Below are 22,366 nucleotides of genomic sequence, written 5' to 3'. Positions count from 1 at the left end.
TCTAATATTTTATATATGCAAAATTAATCGTAACTTTTAATAAATATCCAATAACTCAATTCTATTTTCATAATAAAATCCATTTTAAAAAGTTCTTTAAAATAAGATCCATTTATAATATATTTAATCTCAAACTTTTATACGTAGCTGGCCAAAGCGTGTCACCAACTATTGCAAGAGTTACTTCGTTTGTGCTATAGGGGTTACTTGGTCAGTGTTATAGTGGTTACTCAATCAGTGTTATAGATAGGGGTTACTTCATTAGAGTAAGAGGTTACTCATTTAGTATTACAAGAGTTACTCGGTCAGTTTTATAGGGGTTACTTTGTCTGACTAGATGGTGTGGCTAGCTACATACAAAATGTATTGTTATTTAATTTTATTTTAAAAAAAATATTAGAGAATCTATAAAAATAAGTTTTAATCAGTAAAAATTATTTTAATTTGGTAAAAATACTTTCACTTCAGTGAAAATAATTTAAGTTCAATAAAAATAATTTCAAGTCATAGATGTCTATATACAAACAAAACTACAAAAAGTACATATCATATAAATATAAGCCATATGATATCGTATGTCTAAATAGCATACATTATTAGAACGAATTATTAAACGTATTTAACATTCAAGTAAAAATATTATCTTAAAATTTATCAACTACATGGGCATCGCCTAAATAAAGGGGGTCTCACAGCCAGGCCATGAGACAGCGACACTAGGCATTCTACTTTTTCGTCAAGTGTCGCGTCACGTAGGGGATAAATAGGTATTATTGTAACACATATGATGCTTGTTAAGCGATTTTTGGATAGATTATTTAAGATAAAATTGTTACATAGAGTTTTATTATCGATAAAATTTTAATATTTCATATATACAAAATTAATCATAACTTTTAATAAATATCATATAACTCAATTCTATTTCCATCATCAAATTCATTTTAAAAAGTTCTTTAAAATAAGATCCATTTATAACTTTTATACGTAACTGGTCAAACCGTGTCACCAACTATTATAAGATCAGAATTACTTCGTTAGTGTTATATGGGTTACTTCGTCAGTGTTATAGTGGTTACTCAATCAGTGTTATAGATAGGGGTTACTTAGTCAGTGTTAGAGGTTACTCAATCAGTATTACAGGGGTTACTCGATCAGTTTTGTAGGGGTTACTTTGTCCGGCCAGATGATGTGGTTAGACGCATACAAAATGCATTGTTATTTAATTTATTTAAAAAAAATTAGAGAATCAGTAAAATAAGTTTTAATCGGTAAAAATAATTTTAGTTTGGTAAAAATACTTTCAATTCAGTGAAAATAATTTTAGTTCAATAAAAATAATTTCGAGACAATAATAACATAGATATCTATTTACAAACAAAACTACACAAAGTACACTCCATATGATATTGTTTGTCTAAATATCCTACATTATTAGAACGAATTATTTGGCCTTAATTAACATTCAAGTAAAAATGTTATCTTAAAATTTTGTCAACCATATGGGCATATGGCACAAAACTAGTATATATATAAAGGATAGTTTTTTCCCGAGTTTTTAGAGAGCCACATAGGATTATGATTTTCTTAAAATTATTAGAGTGCCATGTAGGATTAGTATTTTAAGAGCGTTACGTATACGATTATGCCACGTAGGATTATTATTTTAAAACGCCAAGTATGATTAAAATTAAAGGTTTAAATTTATTATAAAAATAAATTATTATCTTTTTAAATTGGAAATTTCATCTAAGGGAAAAAAAAAACAATTTATTTATTTCGTATATATAATAAAAAAAAATACAATTAAACTTGGATATTAAAAAAAATTGTGATACAAAAAATTATTTAAACTTAAAAAATGAAATTCACATTCAATTGATATTAAAAAAAATTGGATTAGATAAAAAAAATAATGAAATATGATAAGTGATTATAATAAAATATTTTTATAAAAAAATACTAACAAAAAAAAATATGAAATCACGTTCAATTAAAACAAAAACAGTTTTGGATTAGATACAAAAAAAAAAAAAAAAAAAAAAAAAATAATTGAAACTAAAAATATATCCTTTCTCTTTTTCAAGCAAAAAAAAATGTTCATCATTTATCATTTATTCGGCTAAAAGATTAAGTTCTACGTTAATAAAATTTATCATATCTAATAAACTTTATTACCACTTTAAATCCAGTATTTTTTCAATCCTATATAAACTCATCTAATGTTCCACACAAATAAACGTAAAACTTTTGCTGGCAAAGAAACCTAGTTTAGAATCTAAACACCATGAAATTCTTGAATGCGATGAACATTGATCATAATTAAGAAGTCAGTCATAAGTGTTAATTTTGCAAGGATGTTAATTTTGCAATTCAAGGGGGCAGATTTAATTACGCAACTTACCAATTGGCATGATCAATAATTGATTTACAAATGATGATGAAGCCTGGAAGATCATATTTTCACCGTGTTCACAATTTGAAAAAAAGTTCGTTAAACAAATACATATAGCTTCACATATTTTATTTTCTTTCTATTTTTCTTCTTCGTTTAAACCAAAAAAATTATAAAATATACCGTGTTTATATATGTGTGAACCTTAATTATATGTTAAAAAAATAGTGATATTATGTATTAATATTTTATTATTCGATTAAATAGTTTAACTATTAATAGAAACCCGTGCATCGCACGGGCTTAAATCTAGTAACTATCTATAAAAAGATTATACGAAGTACTTATCTAAAAAAGAATGCTTCCACTACCAAAATAAAATAAAAAAATCAAAATTAAAGTAGAATAAATTAAGTAAAGGACACAAAGGAAATTCAATTAAAAGATGTTACTGTACAAATAGCTTTTACAGCATAGAATAGTTGGTAATTCTTTTGCTTATCTAATGAGAGGTTGTGTTTGATTATCAATTGGTGAGGTAACATTTACTCATTTAGCCTAGCATTAATAAGACTCCACCGAATAACAACATATTACGACTAGCAATGGAATATAAAGAAGAAGGCCTAACAAAGTTATAGGAGTTACAGGCAGAAGCTTATGCGCTGTTAATCTGCCATAGTGTGAAGGGGTTTGCTTAGACGCGAAAGAAGTTCTCTTGATAAGTTCTCCTCACCAAACAGGACCTGACTTCTATTTTTTTTTTTATTTTTTTTTTTTCTGGTAGATAACAGGACCCAACTGGATCGCCCTCATTTCGTGCTATGTAACAAGGAATTGTACATTTCAATTAATTTATATAAACTACCATGAATTACTTCCTACAAGAGATAAACAGTGCAATTTATCTTCTGTTTGTGGAACAGTATAAATGTTTAAATACTATGGAAGTACAAAAGAGGGAAAGAGGACTGAGAACTCAATTAACCAATCCTCAAGTGGCGAACTCAAAATTACAATCTGTAAGAACGAATATCTGGAGAACCCATCTACATTGTTTGTTAAACAAAGGTGGTCGAATTTTATAGACGAAAATTCAATAGATTTTACAGTTTACCTGACTGTACAAAGTCTCAAAATTTTGACATCCCTGGACAAGTTTTACCTTCAGGCAAGTCTTTCTTCGGCAAGTAGTTTTGGACTAATTCTCAAATCTTCATCCACCTCAATGAAGCTGTCTTCTTCCTCTTGCTCTTTAAAACCTCTATCTTCTGGCTCGGCTGTTTCTAGGGGTATATAATTTGCTGATTTATCGGGAGACTGAACTTCAAAAATGAAATCCCTTTCAACAGCAGCTGCTGGAGAACTTACTTTGCCATTAGACCTGGAGCTATCACCAGAAAGTTCATTTGATGACTTACAAGGAGATGAATTACTCTCTTTGTGGCCCAATGCAGACTGAGAATTATCAAGCTTTGTTTTATCCTCGGACTGAACTTCAACATTTAGAATACCTTTGAGGGCCGAGGAACTTTCCCCACTACTTCGACTGGTACTAGGAATACTTGAAGTTATCCATGAGAACTGTAAATTGTATCCATCCCAAGATTTACCATTCAGGAATGCCCTTTCAGCTGACTGACGGGTTGCAAAGCTTACACGAGCAGAGCAGTGCTTCATTGCCTCAGAATCATTATCTTTAGGAATCTCTTCCTCACCAGAGTCTTCGATCTCCACATTAGATACAGCACCGTACATTGAAAAGTGATCCCTCAAAGCAACAACCTAGTAGACATGAAAAAGATGACACTTTTACTTTTAAGCTTACTTGTAAAAACAGCTGAGAACTCGGAGCACATGTTGTGAGGTGCAAAACAGTGTATCTAATACCATCTACAAATTAATGAAGCAGCAAAAACATGAAGACTGGAAGGATGAAGGGAATAAGGGATACTACACATTGTTGCTAAAATTAGGCAAAATACATGCATTATAACCTAGACATGTAAAGGATATGCAAGTACCTTCATCATAGCTAGCCCAAAATCTCATGCAACATTTAAGGACTATAAGCAGGAGCATTAACTGTTGTAACATATTCCACTCAAAGGCTGAACACCAAACACAGCAGGAAAAAACAGTAAAGGGTGCTCTGGAAATTATCCAAGAGTCATTCAGCTGAACCTTAATCCTCAATAAGGGAACGCAAGAAAAGGTGCATAAGATTCTATAACCAACCATCATATTAAAGATACAAACACATGCAAAGTAACAGCACCAGCTTATTGTTTGGGAGAGTGGGGAGGAGCGATACTCACATTTGCCAAACCGAATGGTAAAGGTGCATTGATTCTAAATGTCGTAGGTCGGTTATCCAATTTATATCTATTCAAAGAAAAAGGAATTGCAGAAGTCGCCATTGGACGAACTGCTTGCTTCAAGGTTGAAGGGTCCAGGGCACCAGCTGAATTCGTTATAGATCTCTGAGATGCAATATTTTCAATATTTACCGTCTTATCCGCTAATACCTCATCCTTCAATAATGGTCCAGAAACATTAGCATTGGCTGACTTTGCATTTGCAGTTTTCACCAAATCAGTCGCTGTTTCAACTGTTTGCTCCTTTGAAGCTTGCCCAGTGGATACTTCACCCTTGACCCCTGTAGCCTGCACAAAAACTCATTAGCATAGAATACTTCATATCTCTATTCCTACTTGACATAAAGGCCTAGAAACTCATGCCAACATGGTTTTGTTTTTTACGGAAATAAAATCCCTCAGAAGAATCCAGTAAAACTTAAAAAAGGTTCCATTCAGGCATTCTATTTGGTCTGGTTTCAAATTGTCAGAGAGCAATCAGAGCATAACTGCCATTTCACTTGATCCCATCAAAATTTGCCAATTTTCAAGGACGTCCAAACAGGTTCTTCAGCATAATTTAATGATCATTGCCTCAGGCAATTGCTGGTAATCCAGGAGCCTACTTATCAATTTCCATCAAGATTTTTCATTGGCATCTTGAAGGGGGTCTATTGGATGTTCAAGTATGTAAAAAGGGCAGTATAAGAGACAATAAATACGAGGAATCATGGTTCAATGATTCAAGGAAACACTTAAAACACCCAAGCTTAATGCAAAAAAAATTAATAAATAAACAAATAAAAGATATAAAAATTCCAGTGTTTCTTCCTATCTAGCCTAAACTAATTCACTACGCCAATTTACTCTAATTAATATTAGATGCATTAAAAGACTACAGTAGAAATACATTTAGTCATGTTACAACATATATATTTTCATGTTGGACACATAATTGCAATAAACTTGGAAGCTTCATCACAAATGAGGTAAACAAAGAAAGTGTAATTAAGATTCAAGTATGAACTACACTTACTTGTTTTGCAAGTTTTTCCAACTGTCTGCGAAATTCAATCCTCCTCTGTTCCAGCATCTCCTGTTTTTTACGTAGCTCCTCCCTCAAAACCTCCAAATTTTCCATCTTTTTCTGCACTGGTGGTGTCATCTTAGGACTGTTTGCAGCAGTTGGTTTATAGTCATGGCCAACAGTCGCAAGACTAGCTGGTGTTTTAGGCACAGCTACTTTTATAGCAGCATGTTGGACATTATCTTTTCCTTTATTCAAAGCAGATAGTTGAGAACCTGAAGCAGCTGGCACACCCTGAGGCGTTATCACACTGTTACCACTGTTTGTACCCTCATCAACTATGCTATCTCTATTTGCCCACCATAACTTAATAAATCGGCTGCCCATCACAGCATCAGGTGCCTTCAACGCTCTCTCTGCCTCTTCCCTTTTAGAAAATTGCACAAAAGCTCGTTCACTATTTGCTGGAATGTAAATATCAATTACTTCTCCAAATTTTCTAAAATGGGAGAGAAGGTTTTCTCTCTTGTTATCTTTCAGGGGAATACAATTGACAAATAGAGTACGTTGGGCCTTTTGGGATGGTTTTCTAGAATTAGCCCCGGCATCAATTTGCATCTTGGAAGTTGAACCAACAACTTTCATGCCAAAAGGTCCTCCGTTGTTTTGCTTTCCTAAATGAGAAGTCCCTTGCACGCTGATTGATGCCTCACGGATCTCTTTTGACTTACTTTCTGGATATTCTGATGGCTTTGTCCTAGAGTCAAATTTCTCTTTAAGCTCCAGCTTATTCTTTGAATTATTAAGTCGCCCCCAAACAGTTGCACTAGTGCTTTGTGAACCAATACCTGCCCCACTACTACGGAATACACGATCAGAAAGGTCAGCATCCATAAAGGGTTCAGATTCATCAAAGTTGGGTGGTTGCAATCTAAGTGGAGTTGATGTTTCATTACTATCGTTATTCCACAAAGGCTGATCAGGGTCATACACATCAGCTCCACTAGCAATAGCAGCACTAGCCAAGCTCTCATCATCAAAAGCAGATTTGCTTGTTTTACTGTGTATACCTCGGCTGTTCATCATAGTACTTGAAGAAACACCAGCTGAAGGCATAAACCCACTTCCAGCTGATGTACCCAGCACATGTGCACTTGAGAGTGACACTGGGAGGTTAAACTGTGACAAGCTCTGCAAACCAGGAGAAAAGTATTCAGAAGATATTAACTAAATTCCCCTGAGTGTTCACAGGATCAAACAATTTTTTCTGGGTACCTAAACAAATGTGTCATTATAAAGTCACAAAGAGGTTATACTGCAATCAGTTTGTATGTTGCACAGAACAAGTGCATATGCTGTAAAACAACATAGACTAGGAGCCCCAGGGGGGCCTACTGACTACTTTTATTGTCGAAAGAATAGATTCTTAGTACAGCTATAGACACCAAGTAAGCCACCAAGGTGGCCTGTATTTATAAATCTCAAATGTCTACCAAAAAAGGCTCCTCTACCAAAAACAAATGCACAATCACATGTTGTAATCTATAATAAGCCTCTTTCATACCCGTAATCTTCCATAGTGTTGTCTTATCAAATCTACTGAAAAAAACACACTTTCCACATGAACAATCCTTCCAGAGTTTCAGTGAGCCCCAAAAAGGGACAACCAAACAATAGTCTACCAAAAGATTCATGTGAGCAGTTATATATGCAAGGTACAGGAATAATAAACATTATGCTTAACTTAGGATGATCAAAAGCATTACGCATAACAAACATCATTCACCTCACAGTTAAACTGATTAGAGCTTATGTAACATAAAAGCAATGGTAAGAGAGAAATCATTTAACATAAAATATTAACCATATCTCGGGAGAAACAAAAAACTTTAAAGCTGCTGCATGCCACTTCAAAAACAGGGTTTAATTTTAATTACTCCAATCCCACCCCTCCTCAGCACAAACCAAGCAAGGAGAGTCAGAATGAAAGTTCGTTAACTCAAATCATCCAGGTACAGTCTATATAAATGAAATAAATTATGCAGAAACCAGTACGAATTAATGTAAAACATCATAAACAAGGAATTTGCCAATTTGTTACAATTGGTTGATTCTGCAAAAATCAGTACACATACCTGCACATCTTCAATGACAATTCGATTGACACCGTGCTCCATTGGACACATATCACCTCTCAAACAAAAACCACGCTCCTCAAAGTCTCTACAGCGCTGACGCTGAATTCCCATGTTGAGTGAAGAGTTCAACTGTGGTCTAAGGATTCCTGGAAGCCCGAGTGGATTAATTGCATCTATTGCCCCATTTGGGATTGCAGGAAGTAGTCCAAAGCCACTCCAGGATGCACTTTGTGCACTTGGAACATTAGGCAACCCTCTTCCTGTGAACATAGCTGATTGAAAAGAACCTGGGTGACCCATTTGGGAAGCAACATCTACAGTGCCAAACCGTGAATCACGTTGGAAATCTCTACCCCTTCCTCTGCCAGAACCATACTCACTAGGGAACCGGGAGAAATTTACTCCAGGAGGCCGCCTCTTTTCAAATTTTGTGAAGTCCCTATCTAAACCATAGTGAGATTGGGGATCACTCTGTCCATTTTCAAAAGTCCTGCTGCGCTTTCTGTACGAATGTGACAAAGGTTGTTCTAGCAGATCTCTCTCCAAGGATTGAGACCTAGTCTCCCGCCTACGATGCTTATGATTGCGATCATCATCATCATCATCACTAATTTCCTTCTCATCTGGATCACTGACACAATCAGGAGGAACAAGGCCACCAGATTTCAGAGACGGACTTTTCAGCTCCATATTCATCCCAGTTCAAAGTAAGATATTTCAGCTTCCTTATCTTAAATGTATCTGTATAGTCCACTTCACAGTTAGGTAATATAAAAACCAAATATACTATGTTTAACATCACCATATAACACAAAAATAAATGAGGCCGGAGCAGACAGACAGACAGTGAAGCATGAAGTATGTACATCCTAGCAGTGTACAGTAGAGAAAGAGCATCAAAATCCATATTGTAACAGCACATATTAGGCACCGAAAAGTACAAGATAATCCAGAATGAAAGGAACCCCATGCAACGCAAAGACATCCCACTATAACTGAAACTTCTTTCCTGCTCATTACAAAAAGAAAAGAAAAAAAAGAGAGAGAGAGAGAGAATCTAGCATGCAAAACAAGGATGGTGTTTTAGAAAAATCATACAAAAGGAGAACTGCAGCGGCCACGTATAAAGTATGCTAGACTTCAATCAAGGATGAGAGGGTTACATAGGCAACATAGTACAACAGCTTTGCACAAAAATGACCCTAGTCAATGGGCTACTGTAAGGAGAGCACTTCCAGCTACCCTCCATGAAAATGCTATGCCTTATTTAGATATTTAAATATTCTCCAGCAATCTAATAGAATTCATTTTTAAAGTATTTGGTCAAAGTACAACAAAGGGATGAATCAAACGACATAAAAATTCAATTTCAACCCTGATTATACAACAGTTGCTAGAAGAGAACATCATTCTTTTGGTCAAACCTTGCAAGCCACTACACAATTCCAGGGAAGAAACAATATGGTTTTATACTAGTAAGCAAAGGAAAATTCACAAGGTTTGAGCCTCCAGAGAAATTATTTGATGGTTAACAACTTGCCCCAATGGATGCATTATTGAAAAAAAAGGGGCATCGGAATTTCTAAAAACCTTAAAAGTCCATCACCAAGCTGCTAGAATTTTGTAGTTAAAAGCCGATGATATGCTGGTTCAAAATCAATAGGCTACCGCTACCCTTTTGCAAATCATGAACCCAAATCCAAGATAGATCTCTGAGAGAGAGGCTATGGAAAAGGATCATCTACAAGCATCTCTTTATAATTATAGGTCCCAACAGCATCAATCTGCTATCTATGCAGCAATGAATAAGTTTAATAGTTTATCGCTCAGTCACCTAGAAACGTGATGATAAATGATATGTTAGTCTTTGATTAGTTCATGCTAGCGCCAAATGGTGATTTTAAGGCTCAGTAAATTGTTCCAGCACTAAAAGGCAACTACACTTAAGAAAAAATTCCCTAGCAAAGAATTCGTAGTGTAGGAAAAAGATTGTAAGTCAAGGAAGAAGAGTTTTCTTTCTACCAACCATAAAAAGATTTAGTTCTAATCTAGCTAATCTACTTTGAGTTCTAGCTACCTTTCTGGTTTATCTGATACTGAAAACTGATAAGTAAAACAATTAAAGTGGTTCAGCAAAAAGAAAAGAAAAGAAAAGGAAAAAAAAAAAAACTCATCAATTACATAGACCGATATTCAAAGTAGAAAGAGCTGAACAATTTCACAACCAGTGACCTAACCTTTATTAGCTCCAACTTTCTGAATTATCACATACTAGAAATTTGAAAATGTTCAGTAGCTTGCTAAAAATGATTAAAAGAGCAGTAAGTGCAAGGCAGCCTAGTAATATAATGCAGCACTATTTCTGGTTCATGGAACAAGTAAATGAAGTTCCTCTTTCCCATTTATTGCTTTTTTTGGGTGGGGGGAGGGGGGGTAAAGTTACATAAATGCATTTTGCTACCAAACATTGTAGAACAAACCAACAAGTAGTACACTATTCCGCATACAAATCCGCACATTACAAAATATGGTTTCTAAGCGTATTGAGAGAATAAAGACATTAGGTGAAGATAGCCTAAAAGCCTCTAGGGTGAAGGTAGCAGTTCAAAACTTCAAACCCTTCACTGGAACAATTTTATAAAAAAAAAAACATATGCCGACAATATGCACCAATAGTTCATGAAGATTCGAGATATTGATCATGGTATCCAGTGAGCCAATATTCCAACTAGAGGCCAAAGTGACTAGTATTTCCATCACCCAGTGTCTCAGACTCTCCATTAACTTTTGACATACCCATGTTGGACACCATATGTCCATATGTCCGTATCCAACACCTAAAACAGCTACACTTGGTGATCAAAACTTGTTGTCACAAATGAAGGGGAGACAAGAGAGATAAGCCCGTTAGGAGATCCCGGAGTGATGTTCATCCTAAAATCAATTGGCATTAGGAGAAATACTCCAGATGTAATGACGTGCACAAAACAGTAAGAATCAAAGTCCAGATCTCAGCATTCAAAATTCTAGTAAACACTTTCATCTGTGCAAAGTACTCCCTCCCTTCCCTATTTCACTCAACTTCTCTTAACACATTAATGCACCACAACAAGTCAATTTAGAGTAGCAACGGGAGAACTAACAACTCCTAAATGGCTTAATCTATATGCACAACTTTAACAGTCTCCTATTTTTAAAGGAAGGAAGTACTCGTGATCAAATATCCCTACCCCTAAACAACGAGTCTCGGATTTTTGAAGGAGGCGGGGGAAAGCACTCGTGATCACATTTCCCAACCCTAAAGAACTTACTATGCAACACCACCGTGACATCCCCATTAAACCGTCCCCACACCCCTGGCACTAAAACAAGTACTCGCCCATCATTTCGAGACATCATCCGATAAATGCAAGCAATACAAAGAACATCAGCTATATTCCATGCTGGGAAATACCAATAACAAAGCAAGAAATTAATATTATCACAGGAACAACAATTTGCTACAATAAAAACCAACAAATTATGTACAAATCAATCATAATAATAACAAACAATTGTTCGGTTTTCTTCAAGTTCTCAAAATTGACAGTAAAAATAATAATTCCCAGATCTAAAATCAAATGTATGAAATTAAAACCATTTACTTACCAACAAAAATCAGCACTCCAATCAACAATCAATCTCCACCAAGCGAAAAATGGGCGAAACAAGTGTGTTATCAATTTCCTTCAATTAGCAACCCTAACCCTCAATTTTCATTCTTTTTTATAGGCAATCAAAAAACAAAAACCCTTGAATAAGCGGTTCGAGCTTCACTTCAACTTTACAGGAAAATAAAAAAAAAAATCAAAATTATAAACCCTAACAATTTACAAATGTCCGATTATCGACATTGAACAACCGCAAACGCCGCCATGAAAGCAGGGCGGAGTGACGATGATGGCGAGAAGCGGAGGAGAGAGAAAGAGAATGGAGAAGATGATAATTGTTTAGGTTTAGCTGGTTGTAATTTTTTAATTTTCCTTTTTCTTTTCTTTTTTTTATTTTGGTGTAGTGGGGAAGAAGAAGAAGGTTGGTTCACTTGGTTGGTTGTGTTGTGTATGGCTTTTTACAAATAGGGGGTTACTAGACTTTCGCCATTTGATACATGCCCCAATTAGAAGGTTACCTTCCTTGGGGAGTAGATGAAGAGTTTATTATTGCGCAAAATTTTTATACAATAGATTGTAAGCTTATTACGGTTCGTGATAGTGATTTCTTAAATTGATTTGCTTTTTGCAGTATGAATTTCTTTATATAATTGGTTGTAAGTATAGATGACGTCGAGCCGGGCCGGACCAAGGCCCAATATGGCCTAGCACAAAAAAAAACGGCCGAGCACGGGCACGTTGTAGGCCGGGCACTACACGTTATTATGCATGTCAGGCTGTGGGCCAGACTTGAGCCGCCTTTATTTGGGAGAAGTACGATAAGGCACGGCACGACAAAGCACGCTAAAATCAATGAAATTTTGCTTAGGCACGCAATCCCAAAACGACCCGGTACGATGGCGCGTGGACCTAGACCATGCATGGGCCAACCTTTTGAAAATTTCAGGCCGACCTAGCACGGCACGTAACTAGTGGGTAAGGCGACTCAGCATAGGGTCGGGCCTAACTAACCCCAAAGCACGTGGGCCCGACACGAGGCACGGCCTAGAGCCATCTGTAGTTGTAAGTTTGTAATTTTTCGTGATAAGTATTTTTGGTATCTGTTTACATTTACAATATACTAATCATGTGCGATGGAGAACGGGATGAAACAAAATGCATATATGTGTATGAAGCTTATTGTTAAAATACAAGTTTGGTGTTTTAATGGATATCATTAGTGGCCTGTTGATAATGAGAACAAGATTAAACAATTTCAAATTTATATATGATTTAATGGATTTCAATATATACAAACAATGATGTCTTGATCATTGATAATTTTTGCCGAGATTTTGTATTGATTCAATAATAACTATTTGGTCAGCGATCATCTAATAACACTTTTTATAAAGAAATCTCATAGTTGATCTAGTAAACGTGAGGTGATTTCACCAGGTTTAAACCAATATTAGAACGAGGCTTTTTATTACAACAATATCAGTCACTCTATTGACATACATTGAAGATTGCATTTTAATTTTTAATATGTATTATTTTGTGGCATACCAAGAAGTACAATGATTAAGTTTAATGGTATAAAGTTCCCAAAAGAAACATAAAAATGGTTACATGTCCAAGTCAATTGTTAAAGAAAACAAGTTTATCAAAATCCTAAAATTAAGATTCTTAGTGATTTGATAACCCTAAGACCTTGTTTTACAATCAATACAATAATAGTAGAATGTGAGTGAGTGATTGTTTGATTTGATTTGATGATTTGATAACCCTAAACAAAGACCTTGTATTACAATGCAAAATTTTGCAAAGATACTTCACTATTTAACTCATGACTATGTAAAATCATTTGTTGCGATTGTAGATTGGAGCATTTGTGCCAAGATCACCAACTCAAAGTACGTACTTATAACTAAATCGTATCATCTATCCAATAATTTGAGATTAGATATATCTACTTGGGCCTCATAAGAGTTTGTGCTGTAGGATTTTGGCCTTATGGGCCATACAGTACTACTAGTCTATTAGTAGCATTTCTGCAAGAAATGAGAGAATTAGGCATAAAGCACATACAATGAAATAAATTTCAATTATATGAGATAAATTCTCAGTTTAGTCACCTTAGTTGTTCATAAAGGGCTGATTAACAATAGGATAAATGAAAAGAGTTTGCTTGAAGAGCAAATATTTCGCTAAGATTATCATATCATTCCCACTCTATAGTTGAAGGAGGCTTCGATGTTATGTCTAGAGTAACTCGGTTCACTCCTCGAACATTATTGGTAATTTTACGGGACACCTGATCGAGAAATTCTGAATCAAAACGATACCTGGAAATATTTAGCAACAACCATTAGTCAGTAGATATAAAAGCGAATGACTTGCATCATGAATAGTAGCTTGAATCTACACAAACAAAACGGTCAAGATCAAGGACTATTTGACGAAGCTCAAACTCCAACCTAAAGCTGATTAAAGCTTGGCAAGGAAGGGTTCATTTTTTGCCACTGAATTGGAGGACTAAGGCCAAATTGTATGTTGTAAATGTCGTGAACTTTACATAACCACGACTCAACATCTAAAATCTGCTGTTTATTGTACATGTAGGAGCAATTTCATAATGTAGGAGGTTATTCCAACAAAACAAAGTTCTTCAGGAAATAATGTTCCTTTTCACATGTCCACAACATTCAAAAAGGCAATCAATCAAGCATATTGATGAGTTTTGAGGACAAGAAGTTCCAAGAATGGTAGCAAACATCAGTCTGTGTCCATGTGTGGTTTTTTCTAGAAACAAAAAGTTAACAGTATTTGAAACATGCAAAATGAAAGATAGATGTTCAGTACTTACCAATCTGCTGTCATCCCATCTTGACTTGTAACAGCTCGCAGGCTTACAACATGAGAATGCGTTCTTTGATCACCTTGAACTCCTACTGATAGAATGCCCAAGAAAACAGTGAAAGCTTGCCAAATTTCATCATAAAGTCCAGCATCTTTGATTGATTGAATAAATATCTCGTCAACCTGAAGAGCAAAATATTTCATATCAACCAAGGCACACACACAAATTTAAACCATGAAAGAGAATATCTCCTCACCTGTCTAAGAATTTCCAAATGATTTCCTTCTGTGACATCACCAAGTACACGCACAGCGAGTCCAGGTCCTGGAAATGGATGACGCTTCAAAAAGCCCTCGGGGATATTCAAGATCTTCCCCAATGCACGTACCTTCAAAGAAAACATAAATAATATAAAAAAAATTATGATGTGAATTGGAAGAGATCACTATACCTCTCATATCAAGGGGTATGAATACAAACCTCGTCCTTGAATAAAAGTTTTAGAGGTTCAATGAGCTTCAGTTTCATGTCCTTTGGAAGTCCACCAACATTATGATGACTCTTGATGGTATGGGAGTGATTTCTTCCACTTCCTGGAGGCGGGCAGGATTCAATGACATCTGGATATAAAGTTCCTTGTACTAAGTAAACAGGTTTATCCCCCAATTTTTTCTCTAGCTCCTGGGAAAATTCATCAAAGATACAGATGAATTCTTTTCCAATTATCTTTCTTTTGGTCTCAGGGTCTGCAACGCCCTTCAATTTGCTAAGAAACTGCTCCGATGCATCAACACAAGTGACAGGGAGATGAAGGTGTTCCTCAAAGGTATCCATCACTCGTTCTCTCTCCTTATACCTACAAAAACATTATAAACTATGATCAAGGGCTAAAAATAATGCTGCTAGAATCTATGGTGTCAGGATATATAACCTAATTCTAACTACCCTTGTAACAGAAATTAGTGAAAAATCTCACCTTAACAAGCCGTTGTCTACAAAAATACAATGAAGTCTGTCCCCTATCGCCTTATGAACAAGAGTGGCAGCGACAGTAGAATCCACACCACCAGATAAAGCACAAATGACATGATCATCAGCACCTACAGTTTCCTTGATAACTTTAATTTCTTCATTCAATACATCCTCCATATTCCAGTCGGCACTTATCCCACAAACATCAAAAAGAAAATACCGCAATGTTTTCATCCCTTGAGTCGAATGTGTAACCTATAGTAAGTTCAACAACCTTGTTACTCACTACCAGACACTTGACAACACTAAAACCACAGAAAAGTTGCAAAAAACACCCATTGATCAGCAAGTTAAGAACTCCCATTCACAGCTAACATTCTTCTCTAACAAAACCCGAAATCAGGCCCAAGCAATTGCTTTTACAAGGTCACATCACACAACCATACATGTATAAGAAATTCAGCACAAACTATCAAAATCATTCTTCAAGTCATATTCCCCCCAATTGAACCTTTTTTACATATTACAGTACAATTAACTGAAATACATACAAAAGTTGCCAATCATAATTTTAACACAGAGCATCTCACTACAGAGCAAAAGGGCAAAACACCTCGATATAAAAATTTCACCTTTGCATGATAAATCAAATTAAATTAATCAGCAACAACTTTATAACAAAGACCAATTAAATCAATTAATCAAAAGATTAACAGCAAACAATCAACTAAACATTAAATTCAACTTTTTTTAATCAAATTTACCTCAGGATGATATTGAAGACCATAAAACTTTCTAGAGGGATTCTCAATAGCAGCAACAGCACCTTGCTGACTGACTGCAACAACCTTAAACCCATCAGGAAGTTTCGAAACCTCGTCACCGTGACTCATCCAAACATCCTGCTTATCCCCCTTAATCCTACTCCCAAAAAAGGCACTATTCTCAGAAATCACCTCAATATTCATCTTTCCATACTCTTGTCTATCACCAACCTTAACCAAACCCCCAAGTTTCTGCACAATCAACTGTAATCCATAACAGATACCCAGAACATGAACGCCATTGGTTTCGACATAATCGACGAACCCGTCACAGAATACCGGCGCGTCAGGCGCGTGAACACTGTGGGGGCCACCGGACAGGATGATTACACGTGGGTTTAAGTCGGTGATGGATTTGAGAGGGGAGGTGCCGGAGATGCAGAGAGAAAAAACGGAAAGTGACCGGATTCTTCGGGTGATGAGGTGGGTGTATTGGGAACCGAAATCCAAGATTAAAACTAAGTCGGATTTCACTTTCTGAGCATCCATAATTGATTGTTGATTGATTGGAGATTGAAGAGAAAAATAGGGATTGAGAGGAGAGAGAAAGAGGGGGTTTAAGAGAGGAAGAAGGCGGGGGTTTGGAAGAAATGAAAGGGAGGATGAGATTTTAGGGTTTTAGAAAGGGATGGCGGGAACCCCGGGTTCACGGGGTCGATTGATTATCCTTGGAAAACGGCAAGAAACATTACTCTCTATATAATTTTTATTTTACAGGGTTTCTCTATATATAATTTGAGTATTTGACCCAAAAATAATGTATTATTAACTATTACTAAAACAGAAAATTATTGACATCATCCTCTCCTCAAACTGTATACTATTGCTCTCTCATAAAAATAAAATTCCGCCTAATGCAATGTCATATATATTTTTGGTTTGTTTATTATTTTTTATTTTTAGGAATTGGTTATGCTTAATCATTTTTATTTCAATTTTTGACTGTGTCAATAAATAAATAAATAATTTTTTTTGGTTGGAATAAATAGAATTGATATTGAGCTAAAACATTTTAGGTAACTACGACATTTTTTTAAATTTTTTTTTTTAAAGTTTAACTGTTATGTGTGTCTGTAAATTAAGGATTGTGCAAGCAACCTAGCTATGAAGTCATGTAATAATAATATGGATGTTTGTTATACAAAAATGAACTAATGTTGTCGTTAAATGTTACCATTATTTCACAGTATTTCCAAGGTGCTTCAATTTTTTTTATTACATCGCTTCAATTTATTTAAGTTACATGTATTTTTAATTTGTATTTCGAACTCTTAGATATATAAATTCGTATGCATATGGTTTGATTAGATCAGATTGGCTTTCATTTTTATATTTTGTTACATAGTAATTTATGATGAAAGATACGTTTTTATGATCTAATTTATAAGTATGTACGGGAAAATAATAAATAAAAACAATTTTTTTCATTCTAATAATTTTTTTCAATCCATGGATTGCACGAGTCTAATCTAGTTTTGGTTCTATTTAGTCAGCCTGTTGCACACTTTAATCTTTTGTAAAACATACTCAATAAGTTTACATTAAAATTATTATTATTATTATTATTATTATTATTATTATTATTTTTTTAGTTTTCAGAAAAATAACTACCTTGGTAGGTTGCCAGTTTTTACAAGGAAAAAAAAAAAAGAAGGAAAAAAAAGAAGGAAAAAAAAAACTACCTTGTTAGGTTAAATTCCGTACAAATCAATTTGACTCGATTTAGTGAGTAAATGAAAAGGGTAAAAATTCACTTTGAATTTTCTTTAGTGAGGATTGATCAATTGAATCACAAGTGAAATAATGTACAAATGTACAATGTTTACCTCATGACTCATGAGGCTAAGCTTGGCTTAATTTAATATTTTTTTCCCTGAGATACTCTATTAATCATAATCATAGGTGCATCAACCTCAATTAATTATTCTAATTTCCTTATATTCGTTGCTACTACTATTTTCTATTACTACGTTGATAGAATAATTAGGCAATAGAGATGGTTTGAGTATTACCAACCCCATAAACAAATGTGACAACATGTTTGAACTTTGAAGCATTGGGTTTTTGGGCACATGCATGATTGAATTGGATATACATTTTGCTTAATTTTCCGGAATACCTGGAGTGTATACATTAATGGGCAGCTCATGGATGATGCTTTTGGGAAATTTATGCAGAATTTGCTGCGGATTATTAATTTGATGGTATAATTCTACTATAGTCTTTCCTTTTGCATTTTTTTATACGTGATTTGCTTCATATAAAGTATATTTGGCTTGCTAATGTAATTATATAGAATTTGTGTGTTATTTAATTTATTGCTTATATGGTTATATATGTTGTTTGGTGAATGCGATTGGGAATCAAATTGAAGTAGAATTCACCATTCTTTGAATTGCTTCTACATTTTGTAGATTGTTGTATGATGGTAGTAGATTTTCTGTAGCGTAGTATGCATCTGCTATAGCTCGCTGTTGGGGTGACCCAATCTGTCAATTATATACCCGGGTGTACCTAGACCTAGATACAACGATGGTCGTTTGCTGATTCCGGGAAGAATGACTCATTTTGAACAAAAGAAATCATATAGCCATGTGTGTGGCAGTAAAAACTTTGGAGATTAAACTTTAGAAGAACCAACTGTGTTAGCATATATATAGACACCTTTTGGTCTTACTGCTATAATTTGCTAATTACAATGTATGAGGGTATAAATTAGGATCAATATGTGTTATTAAAGTTGGTATCTTTGGGACGAATTAAAATGGATCTTATTTAGTTATATGGTAGTTCTTGTAGCAGATAATTTCGAAGGGGTAGAATGTGGGGTGTGTGTTCTGGAGGCTTGAACACAGCCTTGCTTATAAAACCAACTGATGGAACAAGGCAAAGATTTTCCTGATACGCGTTTATGATGAATTGATGATGTATGTAAACACATTCTCTTGAACTTTCGGAATGACTTATTCTAGAATTTGTATCTCGATTTAGGAGTTAACCAGCTATCCTGCTCAATGTTTGCGTGTGGGAAATGTAAATGGATTTTATTAACTATGGTTGCTACCTTCTAATGTCCCTTTGAGGGCAAGACTAGTTTTTAATATTAAGATTAATAAAGTCCTTGATGTGCTCTATCCCACTTTTGCCCAATATTATATCACTTTAATGCCATTTTCAAATGTAGAATCACCAAGTTTGCCATACTTGAAGTGTTCTGCTGCCTTGTTTTTTTCCCCGTTTTTAAAGCCATAATGCGGCTTTTTAGTCCCTTGACACGTCAAATTTGAAATGGCCTAACCATTCAAGATCAAATCCAATATATATCACTTTCAGTTGATGACTAACATGATGTACGCGGCGAGGCGTGCAACTCTATGTCAGATTGTCAACTACAGGAAAGAGGGGATTTTGAGTGCTAGCTAGTATATCTTATAAAAAGCTATATCATCAAAGCCTTAGTTCATAACCCTCATTTTTCTGAACTGTTGAGACATTTGAGTCTCAAAGTATATGTTTTTTGGTTTATCTTGTTGTAAATATATTGTTAACTACCTATCAATTTGTTGTTTATCTTGAGTTGTTGTCATATACCTATAACTGCATTCTTGATTGCTCCTGCATTTATTCTTGTTATCCTTTGATTATCAGTTCATAAAAGATGACGAGTATTGATATTGAGAGTCAACAGGCTAATCCTCCAAAGGGCACAGACATAGAACAAAAGAGTGAAAAAGTGCCATTGTTGCAAGATCATCCTTTGATTATAACAAAGGATGATGCTAATACAGCTTCATATTTAAGTGGAGTCTTTAATTTGTCATGCACTATTGTTGGTGCTGGTATTATGAGCTTACCAGCTGCCATGAAAGTACTTGGTATTATCCCAGGGGTTCTTTTGATTTTAGTTTCAGGATTTTTGACAAAGTACTCCGTTGAGATATTGCTTCGCTATAGTGAAAAAGAAGGATCATATACCTATGGGCAGCTCATGTATGATGCCTTTGGAAGGCTTGGAGAGATTTTTTTTCAAATTAGTGTTATCATCAACAATACTGGCATTACCATAATCTATTTGATAATAATTGGTATAAGTCCATTGTCCTTGGCCTTGTGCAATTTCTTTGGTCCATATTATAACTTCATAATTGCTGTATATAGGTGCAAGATGCCTGTCTATAAGTTGTCTGATATTTTTTTCATGTTTGATTATGTAAGCGGATGTGATTTCTGGGTCAACTACAAGTGGTATTCACCATTCTGGTATTTTAGAAGAGTGGTTCGGAGAACAATGGTGGACAGGCCGTGCCTTTGTGCTGATTTTTCTGACTGCTTTTGTATTGGTTCCTACAGCATGGATTAAGCGTATGGGTTAGTGATTTTTTTGGAATTTTGCTGTAAATTTTTGTTGCAATACTCTCTTATCTACTCAATATCATCGTCTGGTATATACTCTGAAATATTTTTTTAATCATTGATGCATATACATGCTTTTTCTATGGCTGTAGAGGCTCTGCAATACACTTCAGCAATTGCAGTTGGGTTGGTGGTGCTCTTCATTCTTATTGTTATCGAAATCACATGCTACAAGCTGGCAATGGGAACAATAAAGCAACCAGCACTCTTTCCTCACATAAATGATTTTGCATCCTTTTGGAATCTATTCACTGCAGTTCCTGTGCTTGTTTGTGCATACCTTTGCCACTATAATGGTAAAATCTTAAAGCTTTTTTCGGAGTCAGTTTTGCACTTTCAAAAAGTCATTTGTTATACTGATGCATCCTCTGGACTTCAATGGAAATTTCCTATTAGATTCTAGTCCCCTCAATAAGTGTGGATATTATAAGATGCTAACTTGTTTGACCATGGCCTGTCGATGAAATAAATTCTGAGCTTAGTTCTAATGATCTGAGAATCACTTTTATTTGTTTGATGTAATTTCATGCATGTCCATTTACCCTTGAAAACGAGGCTAAATTCATGTAATACCCATTTTTATACTGAAATTCTCTGTGTGGCTCCTTTTGTAGTGCATACAATACAGAATGAGCTACAAGATCCATCTCAGATGCCTGGGGTGGTGAAGTCTTCTCTATCTGTCTGCAGTACAATCTACATAATGACAGGGCTATTTGGATTTCTTCTCTTTGGAGATTCGACTGCTTCTGACGTGCTCTCCAACTTTGACTCCAACCTTGGTATTCCATATAGCTCAGTCTTAAATGCTATGGTCCGTCTCAGCTATGCAGCCCACATTGTTTTGGTATTTCCAGTTGTCTTCTATGCCCTCCGGCTTAACTTTTACGGCCTTGTATACAACTCAGCCATTCCACTGACTTCAGATACTCGGAAATCTGCATTTGCCATTATCACACTGATTTTAATACTTGTTATCCTGCTGGGAGCTATTTTTATTCCCAGTATTTGGGTAGCTTTTCAGTTTACTGGGGCAACAGCTGGAGCCTTGATCTTGTTCATATTTCCTGCTTCTATTGTTCTGAGGTTAGTAATCTTAGTATGTTTTATTATGTTAGTATATATGTGTTGCTTGATCTAATTAAACGTAAGTATAATCACCTCAATTGGAATAATGATGCTAAATTGCTAAGTCTGAATTTTTTCGAAGATTACTTGTGAAGCTTTTGTCACTGATGACAATTGTAGAACATTTTCAAAAGTTTTCTCCTCATATGCAGCAAATTTGGTTGATTTATTTGAAAAGTTGTTTGTTATTCTATTCTGTTTTTCCCAAGAGTTTTATTCTACAGAAAATGAATTATCATTGTGGAACAATTTGTTTCCTTGGACATATGATGGTTTAACTAGTCTTGTAGGCAATAATTTAGTATGAATTATGAACAAATCATACTTTTGATTATTGCCATTGATCTTTATCTGTTTGTTGTCTATATCCAGGGACCATCTCGGAATCTCAACAAGGAGAGACAAGATTATTTCCTGGGGTTTGATCATTCTTGCTGTATTTTCGGATCTGGTGGCTATATACAGCAATGCGGTTTCCTCGCTTTGAAATGTTTGTTTCCTTTTAGTTCTTCTATTTTATTTGTGCTACTCCTCAAAATGGTGCTTTGCCTTGTTTCAATTTTTAATAGGAAATGGGAAAGCCCGCAGTTTTTTTTTTTTTTTTTTTTTTTTTTTTGTGG

The 22,366-nt window shown here is 35.0% G+C and overlaps 3 protein-coding genes across 3 annotated transcripts; 1 reads left to right on the top strand and 2 right to left on the bottom strand.

The window, feature by feature from the left end:
• Positions 1-3,215: 3,215 nt before the first annotated feature.
• Positions 3,216-12,273, bottom strand: LOC110703269 (zinc finger CCCH domain-containing protein 41-like). The gene is made up of 5 exons (XM_021881053.1): positions 11,566-12,273; positions 7,915-8,658; positions 5,789-6,970; positions 4,714-5,061; positions 3,216-4,180 (listed from the first exon to the last, which is right to left on the bottom strand). The coding sequence occupies exons 2-5, from the start codon at positions 8,611-8,613 to the stop codon at positions 3,563-3,565; spliced, it is 2,847 nt and encodes a 948-aa protein (XP_021736745.1). The 5' UTR covers positions 8,614-8,658; positions 11,566-12,273; the 3' UTR covers positions 3,216-3,562.
• Positions 12,274-13,618: 1,345 nt separating this feature from the next.
• LOC110703259 (GMP synthase [glutamine-hydrolyzing]-like) lies at positions 13,619-16,899 on the bottom strand. The gene is made up of 6 exons (XM_021881042.1): positions 16,146-16,899; positions 15,386-15,636; positions 14,890-15,265; positions 14,666-14,797; positions 14,416-14,591; positions 13,619-13,894 (listed from the first exon to the last, which is right to left on the bottom strand). Exons 1-6 carry the CDS (start codon positions 16,692-16,694, stop codon positions 13,771-13,773), a joined length of 1,608 nt encoding a protein of 535 aa, XP_021736734.1. The 5' UTR covers positions 16,695-16,899; the 3' UTR covers positions 13,619-13,770.
• Positions 16,900-19,688: 2,789 nt separating this feature from the next.
• On the top strand, positions 19,689-22,365 carry LOC110703243 (amino acid transporter AVT6B-like). The gene is made up of 5 exons (XM_021881018.1): positions 19,689-20,290; positions 20,421-20,573; positions 20,711-20,914; positions 21,233-21,704; positions 22,119-22,365. Exons 1-5 carry the CDS (start codon positions 19,864-19,866, stop codon positions 22,231-22,233), a joined length of 1,371 nt encoding a protein of 456 aa, XP_021736710.1. The 5' UTR covers positions 19,689-19,863; the 3' UTR covers positions 22,234-22,365.
• Position 22,366: the final 1 nt, after the last annotated feature.

The sequence above is a fragment of the Chenopodium quinoa genome, unplaced genomic scaffold, assembly GCF_001683475.1.
Source record: "Chenopodium quinoa cultivar QQ74 unplaced genomic scaffold, ASM168347v1, whole genome shotgun sequence".
Classification (NCBI taxonomy): domain Eukaryota; kingdom Viridiplantae; phylum Streptophyta; class Magnoliopsida; order Caryophyllales; family Amaranthaceae; genus Chenopodium; species Chenopodium quinoa.
This window is presented reverse-complemented; position numbering and strand designations above follow the sequence as displayed.

What these genes read in the sequence shown, in the direction of transcription:
- LOC110703259 (XM_021881042.1), bottom strand. Translation starts at nt 16,694, where the DNA reads ATGGATGCTCAGAAAGTGAAATCCGACTTAGTTTTAATCTTGGATTTC. An exon ending in GTCTTCAATATCATCCTGAG is followed by an intron (nt 15,637 to 16,145) that starts GTAAATTTGATT and finishes AACTTACTATAG; the next exon opens with GTTACACATTCGACTCAAGG. An exon ending in GATGGGATGACAGCAGATTG is followed by an intron (nt 13,895 to 14,415) that starts GTAAGTACTGAA and finishes AAATATTTCCAG; the next exon opens with GTATCGTTTTGATTCAGAAT.
- LOC110703243 (XM_021881018.1), top strand. Translation starts at nt 19,864, where the DNA reads ATGACGAGTATTGATATTGAGAGTCAACAGGCTAATCCTCCAAAGGGC. An exon ending in AGCATGGATTAAGCGTATGG is followed by an intron (nt 20,574 to 20,710) that starts GTTAGTGATTTT and finishes CTATGGCTGTAG; the next exon opens with AGGCTCTGCAATACACTTCA. An exon ending in CCTGCTTCTATTGTTCTGAG is followed by an intron (nt 21,705 to 22,118) that starts GTTAGTAATCTT and finishes GTCTATATCCAG; the next exon opens with GGACCATCTCGGAATCTCAA.
- LOC110703269 (XM_021881053.1), bottom strand. Translation starts at nt 8,613, where the DNA reads ATGAATATGGAGCTGAAAAGTCCGTCTCTGAAATCTGGTGGCCTTGTT. An exon ending in TGGAAAAACTTGCAAAACAA is followed by an intron (nt 5,062 to 5,788) that starts GTAAGTGTAGTT and finishes GTTTTTGTGCAG; the next exon opens with GCTACAGGGGTCAAGGGTGA. An exon ending in TACCATTCGGTTTGGCAAAT is followed by an intron (nt 4,181 to 4,713) that starts GTGAGTATCGCT and finishes CATGTCTACTAG; the next exon opens with GTTGTTGCTTTGAGGGATCA.